The sequence below is a fragment of the Syngnathus typhle genome, linkage group LG7 (assembly GCF_033458585.1).
Source record: "Syngnathus typhle isolate RoL2023-S1 ecotype Sweden linkage group LG7, RoL_Styp_1.0, whole genome shotgun sequence".
In the NCBI taxonomy this organism is placed as follows: Eukaryota; Metazoa; Chordata; class Actinopteri; order Syngnathiformes; family Syngnathidae; genus Syngnathus; species Syngnathus typhle.
In genome coordinates, this window is record NC_083744.1 from 17,900,773 (window position 1) to 17,919,128 (window position 18,356).

The 18,356-nt window shown below is 49.3% G+C and overlaps 1 protein-coding gene across 1 annotated transcript; it reads left to right on the forward strand.

Moving 5' to 3' along the window:
- Positions 1-1,145: 1,145 nt before the first annotated feature.
- smad6b (SMAD family member 6b) lies at positions 1,146-17,935 on the forward strand. Its single transcript, XM_061282526.1, has 4 exons — positions 1,146-2,734; positions 5,624-5,680; positions 6,152-6,229; positions 17,025-17,935. Exons 1-4 carry the CDS (start codon positions 1,981-1,983, stop codon positions 17,558-17,560), a joined length of 1,425 nt encoding a protein of 474 aa, XP_061138510.1. The 5' UTR covers positions 1,146-1,980; the 3' UTR covers positions 17,561-17,935.
- The last annotated feature ends 421 nt before the right edge of the window (positions 17,936-18,356 follow it).

Below are 18,356 nucleotides of genomic sequence, written 5' to 3' on the forward strand. Positions count from 1 at the left end.
CAAGACGACTCATTCACACGTTGAGGTGATCTTAAAAAAAATTAAATGTGAGACTTCACATACTCTTTTTTTTCAGAATAGTAATATACCGTAATTTTCGGACTATAAATCGCACCAGAGTATAAGTCGCACCAGCCATAAAATGCCCAAAAAAGTGAAAAAAAACATATATAAGTCGCTCCTGAGTATAAATCGCCTTCCCACCCAAACTATGAAAAAAAAAACGCGACTTATAGTCCGAAAATTACGGTAATTATATATTTTGTCATGTATATGGATTATGGTGAAGTACCAGGTGATGATATTTTTTTTCCAAAATGTCACAGCTATAAATAACATTTCATATTGCACAAGCTTGTAGGGGTTAAACTTAAAAAGAAAAATAGTTTAATCCTTTTTTTTTTTTTTCTTCAATACTCCATTTTTTGTTGAGCCACTTTTGTCGTGTTGACTATCAAGTCTCAAGCAGCAAACGGTGACCCTTCGCTGGCCTCCCGCCCACAAACACTGCTAATCGTGTTTGTTAAAACCTACGGCCGCGATGGAAACGCTGCTGTTGGCAATCGAATTTCAGCTCAGGTGGTGCGGGAGAGCTTGACCCCTGCATGCCCCTTGACAAAAACGACATCCACGGCCCGGTTCCTGCGTTGAACTCGCACTAAACTTATTTGCTCATTATAACAACAGCAGCGTTGCCCTTGAAAATGATCTGCTAACACCCACATGAGTACACAAATCAAATGCGAGACTCGTACACGACTTCTGACTGGATCCTTCTATGATCATGAAAATTGCACTCGGGTTATTAGGCCCAGCAATGTTTTCTATCTTTTCATCAGTGACTAAATGTACATGTCACCCTTTTAGAACCCCAATATAATAATCAGGGTTTTGAAGTCCACATAAAAGCATGCAAGAACCAAAATATGCCCGATTTTTTTCAACTCCAAATAAGACCGTTGATGCATGTAAACGTGTTCTTCGGGTATGAAAGAGCCACAAAAAAAAGGATCTTGGGAATAACATGGGAGTTGCTTGTTATTTTTCCGCGGTGGCCGATAAGCTGAAATGTAAATACGTTTTTTTTGGTTTTTTTTTAAAGTGAGTTGAAGTTAAAGCGAGAGGTGGCCGTTTCGCCTTTAAGAGTTAAGAAACTTGAAACCTTGTTTGCGCAACAATCAGTGCAGCTCCCAGCCGCCAAAGTGTCTAGACTAGCACATGATGGTAGTCAGCCAATGGCTCCAGCGCTCTCCTCGGGGGCCCCGCGTGTGTGTGTGTGCGTGTGTGTGAGCGAGCGAGAGAGAGAGAGAGAGAGGAAAGGGGGGAGTGAAAAGGAGAGAAACTGGGAAAGAAAGCGAGCTGGCTTGCTTGCAGTTTGCTTGGACTTGTGAGGAGAGAAGCAGGAATGCGCTTCTTGCTCCCCGGGATCGCTCCTCGACTTGGCGTCCGCTCGCATGGATCCATTGTTGGGATTGTAAAAAAAAACACAAAGTGACGTCTCAAGAGGACGAGGATGTTAATACCCCGTGCGTCGTCGTTTTGGGATTTAATCGTCGCTTCCGCGCTCGGCGTGTAACAAAGTGGCAAACTTCCAAGTCTGCATTTTGGAGCTTGGCGGTGCTCCTTTTTTTTTCCTTCTTCTTCTTGCCCCCCCCTTCTCCCCTCAATGATGGACCTCCACGTCTTCCGCGTTTTTTTGTTTTTGTTTGGAGCTGGCTTGTAAACAGACGCCTTCTTGAGCTTTTCATTTGGCTGCATTTGTGCACGGTATGCTCGCTAATGTTCTTCTTCTCTTGCGCGTAGACGCAAGCAGCGCGTGGCGCGTCTAATGTTGCCGCTTGGACAGCAGTGGTCGTCGGTCGGCTGTGCATGCCTTGCACGGCCTTTCGCTCCCTTCTTCATGTCGAGTGTGTGCAACGTTGGGACAGCCTAAGCCAAGACCGCCCACCCCCCAACCCTAATAGATAGTCAAGTTGTCGTATGTTCAGGACGAAACGCTCAGGTCTTGTGCGGCGACTCTGGAGAAGCCGTTTGATTCCAGATAAAGAGGGGGACGGTGGAAATGGCCAAACTAGCGAGGGGTGCAGGGACGATGCGTTGGCAAACAACCCGCAGAAGATTCCCAAAACGGAGTTCCGACCGGTGACCCCCAGCGGGAACGCCGGGGGCCCCGTGGAGGTGGTGGACCAAGATGGGGACGCTGGGTGCGTGCAGGAGCAACGGGGTCCCCGCTCCGTGCAGGACAGCGACTCCCGGACGGTGACGTGCTGCTTATTTAAAGAGCGGGACCACTCCGAGCTCGGGGCTCCAGAGGCGGCCCCGGGTAGCGGGGACCCCCCCGGGTCGTGCCACTTCAGGGGCCTCGGCCAGCGGGACGCCGGAACCCCCGAGGCCGGCCAGGAGGCCATGCCGCGCACCGTGCACGAGCAAGAACTCAAGTCGGCCGCGCACTTGCTTTTGAAAAAGCTCAAGGAGAAGGCGCTGGATACTTTACTGGAAGCGGTGGAGTCCAAAGGCGGCCTCCCCAGCGACTGTGTGCTGGTGTCCCGGACTGAGCTGAAGCTGGGCGGCTTTGTGGCTCCCCCGCAGCTGCTGGTGTGTAAACTGTACCGCTGGGCCGACCTCCAGCACCCGGCCCAGCTCAAACCGCTCTGTGAGTGCAAGAGCTGTTGGGGCCCGGACAGTCCGACTGTATGCTGCAATCCTTATCACTACAGCCGCCTCTGTGGGCCAGGTAAGAACTCCACCGATAGAAGTCTATCCGAGTCCCAGCTCCAAAACACTGAAATGCCGCCGACCCAGACTTAAATACAGTAGCCTAGTAGGCCCAAGCGTTCATCCCAAAACAAGACGCTGGGTTTTAGTCCCTACAAAGTATTGTTAGCACCGTTTGAGCATTAACGTTCGCTTAAATCAAAGTGACTCAGTCACCAAGCATGTCGATGTTTGAAAAACAACCCCAGAAGATTAAATACAACTAACCTGTAGAAGAAAAGTGTATGTCATATTTACGCAGTTTGATTCAGTGATGCTATTGTGCGCCACTAGAGGGAGCCCATGAGCAGTAAAGAACGACTGATCTAAAGCCAAATGATTGAGCCGAGAAATATTTACAGTTGAAAAAAAATCGCAGAAAAAAATGGCATTAACCAATTGACATTATTTGTCATTAAAAAAAAAAAAAGCCTTTTTGGAGCATTTCGTGTGGCACACTGGTTGGGAATCTTTCATCTTTTGGCAGACAATCTCGAATGATCAGTAAATACAAAAGAACTACTCCTAATCTTTCTGGATTCCTTCAATTCGCTTTATATGACCATTTCGATGTCTTACCGAAGCACTACCGACAATTCGAATCACATCATTGCCGAAAGTGAACAATCCAAATGTCGGAAGAATGAAATTGGTCATTTCTCCCATTCCTAGTTGCTCAACTCGTACAGATTTTCTTCCTCTCTAATGTGAACGCTCCGTGAACTTGTATACGGCCATGAAAAAAGGATTTCTCAGTCTATACAGCAGAGCATCACTCACGCCGGCGGCCTGTGACATATCGGCCTGACAATGACGCCCGCCGTGTGTTTGCCTCTTTGAGAAAAGAGAGAGAGGAAAAAAAAAAACGTTTTCACTGCAACCATTCACTAATGTCTTGCACGTGTCTAAAAGAGTTTGGAAGTTGAATATATTTCCCCAAGCGTCCTTGAATCGGATTCCATTGAACACCCATAATTGTCGTAATAATCGTCACGAAGCGAACTTGGGCTATTGTACGCGTGTCGTGGGGCTCCTTGACTGATTGCAAACATTAAACATCAGACTGCAGTTTGGCTAAACCCCCCAACACGGTGCCACTTGACCCCCGGCGACGCCATGGCAACGCACACTATCATGTGCAAAGATGGGCGAGTGTCGGTATTTCGGTCTCCTCTCTGGCGCAGGAGGTGGATTTTCCATAACATCCATGTTTTACAAGCCAGCTGGCTGCTTTGGGCTCTTCAAAGGCATGCGGGCGACAATATCAAATTAAAAGCAACACACCATTGGGTGTTGTTGGGTTTTTCTTTTTTTTGAAGATGGGAATGTCTTGCTTGCTCCCTTCTAAAAATGGGAGACGGGACTTCACATTTCAGCTCGGACCCCGGCCGGTAGTAGACATAGCTCGCATGCATCCACGCGTGGCCCGATAGCCATGGTATTTCTTTCATGCTATTCAAGGCCCAAGCTTTGAATGGAGATCTTAATCACCGGCTCGGCCATTGTTGGGAAACGCTAACGTAAAATTCGGAGTCCAAACTGAAATTGGTTGTGGGAATCTCGCCGCCGCCGCCGCCATCGTCTTTTATTTGGTCGGGCATTGTACATTTCAAATGAGCTCCGTTTCAAGTTGCGCCTTTAAAAGCCCTTTTGTCCTAAGAGGTCCCCCTCGTGCTATTTAGGTGGAGGAGTGGTGATAATATAAAGTTTGCATACTGCTGGCGCCAGAGCGACTCGCTGTGTCTGTGCGTGTGCGTGTGTGTGTGTGTGTGTGTGTGTGTGTGTGTGTGTGTGTGTGTGTGTGTGTGTGTGTGTGAGTGAGCTGCTCAGATCCTGGCCGCCACTCTTAAAGGACTCGCCGCTCTTCTGCTTTTCACCTCGCTCCTAACTTTCCTCTCCTCATTTGTCTTTGTGACAAAAGATGAAAGCATCCTTGTCAGAAAGTAGCACGCTTTTTGGAAGTTTCGACGTCGGCCAAATGCGCAATATAAATCAAGTCGTATTGTATTAGTGGATTGGCGCTCCAAGAGTTTTGGATCAAGATGTAGCTTGTCTTCCAGCTTAAAGTTTATCCCACAATCATAATCGTTTGTAATGTTCACGTAACCTTTATTATCAGCGTAATGTGTACTTTGTATACCGATCAATAAAATAATATAATGAATTAAATAACCTATTTTTTGGTCCAAACAAGACATATACATTTGGGCCAGAACATTTATTGACATGACTTTTTACTTTTGTATTTACCGTTTTTTTCCATGTATAATGCGCAAAATTTAACTAATTTATTGTCCTAAAATCTGGGGTGCGCATTATACATGGGTACAAAAAAAAAAAAAAAAAAAAAAAAAAAAGAATTTTTATTTTATTTTTATCCGGAGATGATATGGAGGCCGCCATTACAGATGGTCTTTCTTCTCTGCTGTTCACTTCAAACACGCTCCATACGAACACAATGCTCTCGTATCAGACAAGGCTTGCTCGATCACCTGCTCGTTTGCTGTCTGTCACAATGTACCCTACACAAATCCGAAACATTTCTTCGCTATTGAGTATGCTAGCGAGTGATACTGACCGGCAGAATAACATCCGGTTGTTCCCAAAGATGATCTTTTTTCTGAAATCATTTTACGTTTACGGACTTAAGTAGGAGTCAAAATTTGGGTGCGTATTGGCTTTTTTCCAGCATCGACATGCCATTTCTAGGGTGCGTATTATACGTGGGGGCCGCATTATACATGGAAAAAAACGGTAATTTGACAACAAGGGAAGAATCGGCCTTATATTTTGCCGATTTTGCACATCATTTCCTTTTTTCTTGTGCCGTAATGTATATATTTTTACCAGCGTATCTTGAATTTTGCAGAGTCACCCCCACCTCCATATTCAAGGCTGTCCCCCAATGAAGAACACAAGCCACTGGGTAAGCCGCACTCCTAATGTCAGCTTCACATGCCACGTCTCGAACTTCCAAGCCTTTCTCGACAACAACTTAGTGAAGTTCTTTCAATACCGGCTTTAACGGAAACATCCTGGCTCAGTCTCCTGCTGCTGGTTGGGATCCAGTGAAGTATCCATTTTTCACTCCAAAAAAAAAAAAAGAGTCTGTCCTTAATAGCGAGTGCCGCCTGGCTGCCGGGCCGGCCGGCTAGCACGAGACCAGCTGAGCGTTCTGGAAGCACTGGGAGGGAGGGAGATGTCATCAGTTAAAGCCTGTTAGTGAGCCTGCGCTGTTATCTATTATGGGATGAAACTAATAGTCTTCAGTGGATGGGGAACATGATATTGACACTAGCAATGATGAATAGTAGCAGGAGAAGAAGGCCTGTAGCAACATTGCAGGGAGCCTGATGCACCTAATGAGGAGGCTAATTCCTCTTTCCTTTCCCTGCAGACCTGTCAGACTCCACATTGTCTTACACTGAAACCGAGGCGGCCGGCTCACCCAACGTCACTCTGGGGGAATTCTCAGGTGGGTGTGCTCCTTCCTCCAACTGTCGTCAGTCTCCAAATAAGGAAAGAGAAACAAAAATCAGGATCGGATTTGGACACGGAGGAATTCATTTGGTTGCTTTTCATGACTCTATAAGTATGTGTGCTTTTTGTGTTGTTTTTTTTTTTTTTACACCAATAGTTCTGTTTTAGAAAATCATGATGAGCCTTTCATATTTATAAAGAAATTAGTTTTTGCGAGAGATCCACTTTTGGACGTTGCACGTTTCGAAATTACGGACCGTTACAAAAAAAAAGAAAAATTCAAACTTGTCGGTGTGAATATAATAAGTGCTTTCCACCAGTTTGTTTGTATATAGTAAAAAGAAAAAAAAAGGTAGTTCCTCACACAAGCACCTTGACAACAGGTCAGTCCTGTATTTAGCGCGGCTGAATGAATGCACAAATTGACCAGGTTTCATTTTGGCCTTGTCTTTTATTCCTTCTCATTAAAAGCTATTAAGAGCCAGAGCTGCTCAGATAAAGGTTTCATTGTAAGTAGCGGTTCCGCAGGGCGTGCGGGCGGGCGGGCGGGCCTCCCCACCCTCTGTTTTCCTTTCAGAAATATTTGAGTGGGATAAAAGCGTAATAAGATCCGGGCTCATTCAGGAACGCACGCATAACTTGCGCACATGCGTGGCTGTCGTGGAAGCGAGGCGCCAAAGGAAGTGAGTGGAAACAGACAGACAGACAGACAGACAGACAGACAGACAGACTGTCCTCTCATTTGAAATGAAACAAGGCTTTCCGGTGGCATCACGGAAACCAGGGAGGACGCCCCATTTGCGAGGGAGCGCTCGGAGGCTGTTCCGTCTGAGAGGCTGCTCGCTCCCCTGCCAGACGGCTGTCACCACCCAGTGCGGCGACACTCCCCGAGTCAACAAATGAGGGGCTTGTCAGAGCGTGCACCACAATCCCTGTGAGACTGTGGTGAGCAGGGAGGTTGGAGACAAGCGAGGCTTGGGTTTCTTCCTACTGTCTTGCCGCGGACCAGAAGCTGATGTCTCCGCAGACTTGCCCATCTTTTTGTCCGTGGCGCAGCTGGACTCACTCCGACCTGCCGGCCGGCGGTGGTGCAAATTGTCAAGTCATCGTACATTTAGCGTGTTGCTGACCTGGAAATCACACTCCACGCCATCCATCCGCCCAGCAGCTCAGCTCACGAGCGTGCCGGCCGGCCTGCCTGGTGTGCGAATGGGAGCCAGACTCCTAACCCTGTCAGAAGAACAAGTAAACACGGGTGGGTGGGGTCTTCATGTGTGGAATAATCAAACCCAGCATGCAGTCCCGGCCGGGCTCGCGCAAATGATCGATGGTTGCACATTCCAAATGGTTGCTTTGGTAACGCTTCTGTTCCAAAGCATTTGATGTCCTTTCAATCCAAATCATCGGCGCCATTCTCAATCATGATTTTCCGCTGGCGTGTATAAGCATGAAAGAGCCGGCGGCCATGATCAATATGGCCGTCTTTCGCTGCTATCTTTAGCTAATATGTGCTCATGGCCATCTGGACCATTCCCAGCCGTTTATTTCAACATGGGAGAAAGACAGCCTTCAGCAGACACGCTGCTGGGATGTCTGTTTACGTCAGGCCAACTTGGGAGCCTGTGCACGCAAAGTATGCTATGCGTGTGTGTGTGCGGCTCGGACTGCGCTGCCCTCCCAACGTGCCCGCCCGCCCGCCGCACACCTGTTTCCTCAGCGCCCGGGACTCGTCGTGTGCACATGGGAGTGAAGGCCTTTGAAGCAGGCCTCATTGCTTCCTGTATGAGTGTCTGAGGGCCGCTGTCTCCCTTCATATTGACTTTATTACGACTCTCTCATTCAGGGCAAACTTGATTTCACCAGCTGGAATTGGCCTGCCTGCCTGCTCAAAGACAATTCCCTGGCAAGTAGTACATGACGGGGAAGTGCATTGTTACGACGATGCATGTCGACTCAATGAAATCATAAAACGGAGCTGTGAAGTTGCAAATACATTGGCAGTAATTGTACTTTTCAAAACGAGGGTTTTAAAAGATCTCTTTGAAATGTTTTGGGGTATTCATATCGGATATTTAGGCTTCTGATACCAGCTCATGTCCTCCTCGCCAGTAGTTGGCGTCGCGGTGTTATGAATCGGTGAATCCTAATACCGTAATTTTTGGACTATAAGTCGCGTTTTTTTTCATAGTTTGGGTGGGGGGGCGACTTATACTCAGGAGCGACTTATATACATATATATGTTTGTTTTTTTTCACTTTTTTGGGCATTTTATGGCTGGTGCGACTTATACTCCGGTGCGACTTATAGTCAAGAAGTACTGAACCGGTACGTCTGAAAACGCATGCGTGCGTTTGTTTGTAGACGCGGCAGCAATAGCCGACCATGTTTACGATCAATGAATGATGCAAGCCGTCGAGACTGCTGTAAGATGGCGGCTCCAGTCTGCCTGCATTCTTGCGTGACACAATTTGTCAACGTAGCAGTCGGCGCGCTGTCACGCCACCGTGGTTGCAAGGGCTCCCTCGCATTTGCCGTGCAAAGTCCCCCCAATGGCTGCCCGCCTGCCCTCTTTTCTTCCCCTTCCTGCCAGTGTAGGAAAGCTGGACTGAAGAAACGGAAACATGGCGTGCCCCCTTCCCTGGAATGACCGCTTACTAGAGGTCATGGGTTATCAAAAGCCCCCCCCCTGCAGTAATTGTTTGGCTCTCTGCGGAATATGCTAGCCCAGTGATGTCAAAGACAAAAGCGGCCCATCGTGCAACGAGTTTGACATTTTCACGGCCAAACGAGGGGATGTCGCTGCCAGGATTTCATCAGCACCTTGTAGTTTGGGCTCATCTTTGGCCAGCCTGGCACATTTGCTCGGGTTTCCACCGCAGACCCGACCGAGTCTTTCCCAGCCCCGTCCGTCCGTCGGTCGGTCCCAGGGCCCGGCCGCCCACACTCCCTCAGGAGCGGCCGGCGACGCTCCAGGATACGGGATGTGGAAATAATGTGACTAGAGTGCTTCCACCCATGCCCCCTGAAATCAGGTTTTGCGGCTTGTTTATTTGAGGGGAAGGAGTCCTCGGACAAACATCCTGCTTTAAAAAAGCGGCCTGGCTTTTGTAGCAGTAGCGAGGAGGCGGACCGCCACTCTGACAGCGGGGGGAGCCTGAGGAATGTTGGAGAGCCCAGCGATCTTGTAGGGGCTCCCGTCACCCCGTTTGTGGCGTCCAGCTCGGTGCTTCACATCCTGGGGGGGTCCCTAGCTCTATTCTCTGCGTGGCCGTGTAAAGCCACAATTCCCGTCTCAAGTATCTGTTCCTGTCCTGGGAGGCCGCTTTCCGTTTCCTCTTACGTAACAGGCGCATACACACACACACAGAAAGCAGCCATTGATAAGAGCGATAAGCACATTTCTCATTTTCCCTTTCTCAGCATTGTTAGACTGTGATCAGAAATCCACTTTCAACTTTTCCTCTCGGAGGCCGCGCTGCCGCTCGATGTCCTCGGCGACGCTTCGCCAGCATGCCCCCGTCCGTCCGTCCGTCCGTCCCGTTGTTGTGTACGCAAGGGCGTGTGTGTGCACGTTTGTAGTTGTTTTGATTGTTTGTGGCTTGATTGCAGACTAGATTGTTCCCCCCCCCCCCCCCCCAAAAAAAAAAAGCCATCTGGCCTTTGCATTAAGACGTATCCATTTTTGTCCTTTAAGTTATGTCGACATAAGGCCAAGTAAACATTGACCTATTTTTAAAACCGTTTTTTACGAGCTGTCCGAGTCGAGAAGTCCTCAAGTGCGTCCGGTTCAGTCCAGCCCAACTCACCATGGGACCGCTTAGCACCCTAATCTCTCATCTGGTTTGTCCTTCCCTGCGGCGGGTGGCGGCAAGATGGCGAGAGCCGTGCCCGCCCCGTAATTAGCGTGGCATCAGAGCGGCGCGACACTCGCTTATGATTCCGACAAAGATGATGGCATCATGTGTTCCAAGGCACGCTTTGTTTGTGGTCGTAGGAAAAAGCTGGATGAGCAAGTACCGATGCCTTATGTTGAAGTATCGGGTCCTCGCAGAGGCTGCCGATACCAGTCACCGATACTTCATTGACATTAATTGTATCTGTTGTTTTTTGGTAGAAGAGATGATTTTATTGTGTTCACTAAAAATATTTATTGTCAAGGCCACACTGGCATGACCGGCCCCTCCCGCACAGGCAATTATAGAATGGCACTACAAGTCTGGGGAAATTGCCGGCTCGCGAACAAACAATTGGACAGACTGCGACCGCGTCACACGTTTGTCCCTCCCTTTCGCTCACAATTCAGCTTTGTGCTAAACTGAGCCACATTGTAGTTATATATAGGATCTTTACAGGAATAAAACAAATGGGGAAAAAAAAAAAGTCCTCCTCAGAATGTTGCCCGTGCACGCGCAGAATAGCGCGCCGGCCGCAGCGCTAATGGAAAGCAGTCCTCGACGCCGCCTAAAACCTTTTTTCGTGCCACGAGGAGAAACAAGCATGCGGGCTGAGTATTTATCTGTCTTCCTTGGCCAGCCAGTGTGGTGCCAGCGCTGTCGGCTGTTTGACTCACTTCTGAAGGGCTCACAGATAAAGATTAATCAAAAAACCTCATGCGTGACTCTCGGGCTAATCTCCCGGCACCATGCTTGTCAGTCAAGGTAACACAGTGCGCTGTGTTCCGACAGAATGAGGTGCGTGTTTGTGTGTACAGTGTCGAAGCAACCGAGGGTTCTGAGAAGGCTTCTGCCCCCTTTTTTTTTTTAAATCCTAGCAAACGGTGCGGAGGGTTTCCGCTGCCATCTTCTCCGGCTTCACACGGCAGCGCGTCGGCAATGGCGCCATTCATTCAGCTCCGTCCTGGGGGGGGCAGGAGGTTACGGCAACAAATAAGGAACGTGCGATGCCATTAAAAATGTATGGAATGTCCAACTGTTAGTTTAGTGTTTTAGTGTGCTGCCTGCCTCCTCTCAAGGCTGAGAGCGGGGGGAACAATGGTCCCTTTTTTCAGCCGCCACTGTAAATGTGCTTGCCTGGCGTGCGGCGGGCTGTTTCTATTTCCTGACCGTTTTTGCCCACAATTATAAATCCAGACATCGGCCTATGATTTCGGCCCCGTGGTCCGATGGCGGGCGAAAATAGACTCCCGATTTGTTTCCCTTCCTCCCCAGAGGAGCTGGGACAGTTGCGGCCCGCTCTCTAGCCGTCCGTCGTTTTCAAACTCGGAATAGCGGGCCGGCCGGCCGGCGCATTCTTTGAATGTGGCTGTGTGCGGATTAGCCGCAGAGGCCCATGTCAGTCGACATCTCCAAACGAGAGGGGGAAGCACAGAAGCTCATTGTGGACAGAGAGGAACAATAAAGCGCTTCATTTTCTCGGGCTGTTCACATGTAACTGGAGAAACATGATTTTCTCTCCTTCATTACGGTAAACCTGATCTGCCGCCGGGCATAAATCTCTCGCACGGCCGTGACCCAACACGGGACCGAGAGTCGACATAGATATCCTTTTTTTTTTTTTTAAAGCTGAAATATTTCTTTGATAACTAAACAAAACAGCTTGGTCTTAATGACCTCGAGCCTTTGTTGACCAGAGTGTAGAAAAGTATTGCGACAGCTGAGTCGGAATGACGGGAAAACACATGTTCCAACGAACTGGATTTAAATACACGGATTGTCCCAATACTTTTGTCCATTTGTGTGCGTTTGCCCTCTGACAACATCGACTCGTAGAATTCCCTTGAAAGTTTGAATGTGTAAACATCCTCACGTGTAAATAAATCCCTATTGACTTAATCCCTGCCCTTGAGTCGTTTAAAAAAAAAAATCTGTTGACGTTTGAAATGTTTATTATCCGTGTCTTTTCTTTCGTGCGCCTTTTCTTCCGCTCTTGGCTGTGTGGCTGGAGTACGTGCAGTCGGGCTGTCGCATTTCAGGGTACGGTTTAAATTAGAGGTCTGGCTCCAACTTCCCCTCTTTGTGAGTGCCAGCACATCATTTTCTTAATGAAATCCTGCCCTTGCCTTGCCTTTAGTTTCAAAAGCCCAGATGCAGATGTTGACAGGGAAGGGCCACGGCGCTGATTGGAAATGTTCACTGCTGCATTTTTAATCGATGTCTCTTTTGTTGTGAATGAATGGAGTGAAAGGGGAGGGGAGGGGCGGGGCGGGGAGGGCCTTGTTGTCTGTGTTTGGGGAGCTGCTGGTGTCTGGATGTTCACGTCGTGTGTGTTACAGGCCCGGCAAGTGTTGTGATTGAAACATAAACTCGGGTGCCACATTATCCTGACAGAACACATTGGCCTCGCACACTCTGATCCAGTGGGCCCGATCGATAGTTGCAACTACCAGCGTCCATCACACGCTGGAATCCAAAAAAAAAACCTTCAAACACATCGGTCAAACGTTCCCGCAGGTTAATTTCTGCTATTTTATGCCCACATGAGTCATCTTTTTTTTGGGTGAGATGATGTAACCAAAGTCTGTAGTGTTAAGTGTTAAAGGCTTTTTTTTTTTTTTTTTTGTCTGGGACTTTGAAGGCCACGGCTGGCGGCATGGCCGGAAGAGTCTCATCGATGGCAAGAGTTTTAAATAGATGAAGAAAACAACACGGTGTTAGTGGAAAAATGAGATAATCATCTATCCGTTCCAAGTTTGCTCAGGAAGTTGAGATTTGAACCCCCAACCTCAGACTCAACCGTGCTGCCTTTGAAAAGTGTTTCCAAAAATCTACAAGATCATTCAATTGGATTTTTTGAACATACTCTCCAAGAAGAAGAAGAAAAAGTGAAGCTCCTTGTTGCACCCCGCCCCCCCACGTCCTAACCAGAGTAGGAAGCTCCGAGGAGGAGGGGGAGGGGGAGCCGAGGAATGTGCAGGGTCCTCTTGATGGCTGAAATGTGCCTCACACACTCGCAAACAAACACCAAGGTTGTGCGAGGAGGTCAAAGAGCGCCGCCACCCAGCAGGATGCCGGCTGACTGTTTTGCTTTGGGTGCTCGGCGGCCACGTCTGCGGGCCTTGACGGCGCGACCTTCGCCCCCCCCCTCCGCAGCTTCGAAGGACTCGACCGCACGACTCCCTCGTAGCGCGTCGCCGTCCTTTCACCTTCCCGGCCAGCGGTTTCCCTCCACGCTTTTACTCTGTGCCTTTCTCAAATGTATCGATGGAATTTATGGATCGTGTCAGTTATCTGCTACATGAAGGGCGCCGCGCTTTTCCTCCCGGGCGGGACGCGTCCCACGACGGCGGGAAAAATGGCGAGGAAGTGGATGACAATGTAAAGTATTCCCATTGTGATCCCTTTGCTGGATTGGGTTTCTCACTTTTGCCTCCCTCCCTCCCTCCCTCACACACTAGAGCTCGGGGAGAAAGAGGGGGGCGGGCGGATCCGTAAACCTATAAAAGCAGCTTGAGTCGGACTGATAAAGCTGACTTTGATGGCAGAGCTAGATAGCCCAGACAGACGCCAGGCCAAATGTTGCCTGCTCAGGGTTCTAGTCTGCCGGCGGGGTGCTTTGAAATGGAGGGGGGAAGAGGACCATGCTTAGCTTGTTGTTTTAGCTCCAAACAGGTCAAGTATGTTGGGGGGGGTGGGGGTGCGAAGGAATGCTCACAAAATGTTACAAGCGCAATACAAAGACCGTAAAGCACCCCCCCCCCCCCTATCAGTTCATTGGGAGAGACCGGAGGGGAATCTAATCCTTGGCACAGGATGAGAGACTGCTGCCCCCCCCCCCCCCCTCTCTCTCGCCTCCATTTTCTCCTTGCAACTGTTTTTTTTTTCTTCCCTCCTCTCCGCTGTAGACTCGCAGAGGACTGAGTTCACTCCACTCTGGATTGGTTGTAATGGAGGTGGTCGACTAGTTCCGTTTTTTTCGGCTTCCAGTCATTTCAGGGGTCGCTCGTCAGCGTCACATGATACCCGCATGACGACGGCACACGTTGAAATGGTTGAGGTGCAGAATGGAATGCAAATGTATGGAAGTTTTTTTTTTTTTTTTTTTTTTTTTATTGGGTTGGAAAATTGACCACACTCAAGCGTCACTTTGTAAAAGAATTTCATTTGACCTTGTAGCCCCGCTCGCTCGCTAGTTCGCTAGCCCGCTGGCTCTAATGAAATGAGGTCTCAGCACTTCATTTGACAGACTGGTCAATAGTGCCAAGCTGATTGCATTTTGGAAGCCGTGGCTTGAAAGTCGATGGAATTTGCACAAGACTGCGAAAAAATCCAACCCAAATGAAATAGCAAGGTGAAATATGCTTGTTGTTAGTCTGCCAAGATATTGTTTTACCGTCAGAGCGTTTCATTCAAGTGAAAATCCTTGTCAAGAGCAATGGGTGCACTTTGAATCTTAAATAAGCCGTCGCAACTCATCAACAAGCAAGAGGCGACGTTGTGGCCGACCGACCGACCGACCCGGAGAGTGACACTAAGAGGAGAGGCTTTTGAGAATAAAATAACAATAATAACACCAGCTACTATTCTAATGGGTAAACAGAGCTGCCAAAGGGCGACGGGGTTAAATGGATGCAGAGCAGCAGTAATTGCTCCCATCCTGCTGCGGCTCCACCCTGAGCAGACCCTCTCAAAGGCCAACAGCCATTCAAAGAGTCGGGCGGGCGGGCGCCTCTGCTGTGGTCGGGAGGGAGGAAGACGCACGCCCTGCCCTAATTTGTATCCTCTTTGAACGCCCCTCCCCCTCTCATGTAAGCAGAACATCAGAAGTTCCATTGCAAAAGAACTCATCCTTTCAATCCGACCCATCGGACATGAGGAGTTGAAAAAGAAAAAAGCGCGCGGTTACCGTGGTGATTTTCCAAGCATTCCGCTTGCTCGCTTGATGCTCGTGTTCAGTCAAAGAGATCCTAATGAGGCCTTCTCTCCAAGCGCTCACCTCAGTGGCCCCCCCCTCCCGTAGCCAAAACACACAAGTTGAGGGAGGGCGAAAACACAAACACGTCTGCTTGGCGGACACGTAGACACACTTTGAGTCAACAGAGAAGCAGGAAAAGGCCTGGCTCAGCGGGCCTGCATTGTCTTGCCTTTGGCTTAACGTTGGCTACGTTTCTAACCTTTGTCCCCCCCCCCCCCCCTCGTCGCTCTTCCTGGTTTGCGTGCTCACGTAGCCAGCCGCCTCATTACCATTATTATTAGAACTCATTTTCTCAAAGTGGATTTGAGCATTACCACCGTTCTAGTGTGTGAAGGAATATTCATCATTTGAAGGAAGTCGATGTTAATTGCCATTAGCATGTCAATGGGATTCTACATTGACTTTAGCATTAGCACTGGCAATTCTTCTGAATCCAATGATGTCTTGTTTTTAAATATACAATGCGTCTACCGTAATTTTCGGACTATAAGTCGCTCCTGAGTATAAGTCTCACCCCCACCCAAACTATGGGAAAAAAAACGCGACTTATAGTCCGAAAATTACGGTAATTGTTTCTGTTATCGGTTTAGTTTTACGCTAAACTCCAAATGTGGTATTAAAAAAAAACGGACGAGCAGAATAACGGAAGCAAAACACTGTGAAAGATAGATAGCGCTGACCAAAGAGAAGGCGACATTTGGACACTTTGAAAGTTTACCTTGATGTGTGGACTCCGTTTGATTTGAGACAATGGAGGGGGCCGTAAACAAGTTGGCTCGGACTTCTTTGTACAGGCCGCTTGCCGTAAACGCTCGGCTCCGAGTCGAGGAGTGGAATTCACTAATGGCACATGCATGTTGGGGCCCCTGACAAGAGGGGGAGGGGAGGGAGGGAGGGAGGGCGTCGTTTGAGCCAACACGCAAAAAGCCTGTCTGCGCTGAAAAAGCCGAAGCCAGCAGGCGCAGTCGCGTCTGCGCCCGTTTGGCTTTTGGCCAATCTTTTCCGCAAACTTCATTAACGCGGCGCAGAGCTTCACTCGGACGGGACACGTCTTTGGCTCCTCCACCTCCAAGGCATGCGTTAATGCGGCAGGCGGCGGGCGGTCACTACGCCCGCCCCGAGAGCACACAAGCTGAAAGGAATGGGGCCACAGAAATCCTCTGTGCCAATAGACTCCGTGAAGCAAAATAATGGCATCACTCTGTGTTGTGAGCTAATGGGAGCTGATAGCATGAAGGCCGGGGGGTCAGCGGGTCACGGGCTTGTGCTAAGTTGTCAGGGAGCTGAATGCCGGCCCTGGGCCCACAGCAGTTGTGGGACCCCCCTCCCCGTGCATCACCCCCTCCCTCCTCCTGTGGAATGTGAGGCGGAAGATATGATCGTATTCTGCAGCAGTCAGAACGTACACACAAAAACCGTGGATGTATTTCACGTGGCATGCAAAGGGCTAGCGTGTACGTGCGTGCGGGTGGACGGACGTCCGTCCACCGAGGGTCTACTAAGTCACTAAAGGTTGTTGCTGAAAAGAAAGTGAATTAGTCAGCGGATTTATCGCTCATCGGGCGGGAGATGTCTGGCAAATTCATTCCTCTGTGACAAGGACGCATTTTGGACTAATCAGTGGAAACAGTGAGCGGGGTTTCAGTCGTGACGGCGACCTCTTGAGGCGGTGGCGGGAATAGCGAGCGTTCCCTCGGATTGACCTCGGTCCGCCCTCGGGGATATGTATAGTCGATCGCCCAGGCGGCCGGCCGTGCGTGTTTTGCACAAGGCTTCCATTGCCTCCTTGAGTATTTATAGCGTAGCCATCTGCCGGCAACAATAAAAAGCAGATGCCTCCAAACGTAAGGCTTCCTTTTGACTGGCCAGCGTTGATGTTTTGACTCCAGCAGCCGTATGCGTCGTGCGTGTCTTTGCAGATGCCAGCATGTCACCCGACGCCCCCAAGCAGAACCACTGGTGCAACGTGGCGTACTGGGAGCACCGCACGCGCGTGGGCCGCCTCTACACAGTGTACGAGCACTCCGTCAGCATCTTCTACGATCTACCTCAGGGCACGGGCTTCTGCCTGGGCCAGCTCAACCTGGAGCAGCGCAGCAGCACGGTGCAGCGCACGCGCGGCAAAATCGGCTACGGCCTCCTCCTCAGCAAAGAGCCGGACGGCGTGTGGGCGTACAACCGCAGCGAGCACCCCATCTTTGTCAACTCGCCCACGCTGGACGCCCCCAGCGGCCGCAGCTTGGTGGTGCGCAAGGTGATGCCGGGCTTCTCCATCAAGGTGTTTGACTACGAGCGCTCGTGCCTGCTGCGCTACGCGGCCGAGCTGCCCGACGGACCTTACGACCCCAACAGCGTGCGCATCAGCTTCGCCAAGGGCTGGGGGCCCTGCTACTCCAGACAGTTCATCACCTCCTGCCCCTGCTGGCTGGAGATCCTTCTCAACAACCACAGATAACATGGACCCGCCCGCCCGCCCGCGCACCATCCCAAATCTCGTCTACCTAGATTTAATATAAAGTTTTATATATTATATGAAATATATATTATATATACTTGTAAATACGGAGTCCTTTTTACAATGTCGTTATTTATGTATGGTGCAATGTGTATATGGACAAGAGGAAAAAAAATGGAAATGCACTTTGGCTTATATATATATGATATAGAAATATATATAAAGAGAAAGAGAATTTCAATACCAATTTGAGAAATGACACAGCAAAATTAGGGCCCAGTCTGGATTTGGTGTATAGTTTTCTTATACTATTAATATCCAGACGAAAAGCTAACCATTCACACATTGAAAATAAAGTATCCGCATCATAAGTCACCTTGTTTTCGGCTGGTTTTTCTAAAAGAGAGCCAGCGCCACAGGTTTTCATTTATCATTCTCAGATTCAAGGTTGGGATCACAGCTTGGACGTTCCTGAATGTTCCTCCCGTGCTTTTGCGGGCACCTCAGCTTAAAAGGTTGGTTTATACTTTTTTTATTGACTCCTTTTTGTCATTTCTTTCCCAACACTATTTTTGATGTGGATGATTTTGTCAACCATGACTACAACTATGGTGGTTGTCTCCGTTGACTTGCCCACATGTCCTTGAGGTCCCAAGAATCCATCACGTTGGAGATGAGTAGAAGGAGAAGATGACCGTCCTCCAGGTATGTTCGCCGGGGTCGAAAGAGTCCAGCGGCCTCGGAAACCGGAGACGGCCTCTGCGATGGTGGAATGTGGCCCCCCTTTTTTTTTTTT

Excerpts from the sequence above, each read along its gene's own strand:
- smad6b (XM_061282526.1), top strand. The coding sequence starts at position 1,981 with ATGTTCAGGACGAAACGCTCAGGTCTTGTGCGGCGACTCTGGAGAAGC. Across the intron at positions 2,735-5,623 it reads CAGCCGCCTCTGTGGGCCAG|AGTCACCCCCACCTCCATAT; the intron begins GTAAGAACTCCA and ends TGAATTTTGCAG. Across the intron at positions 5,681-6,151 it reads TGAAGAACACAAGCCACTGG|ACCTGTCAGACTCCACATTG; the intron begins GTAAGCCGCACT and ends CTTTCCCTGCAG.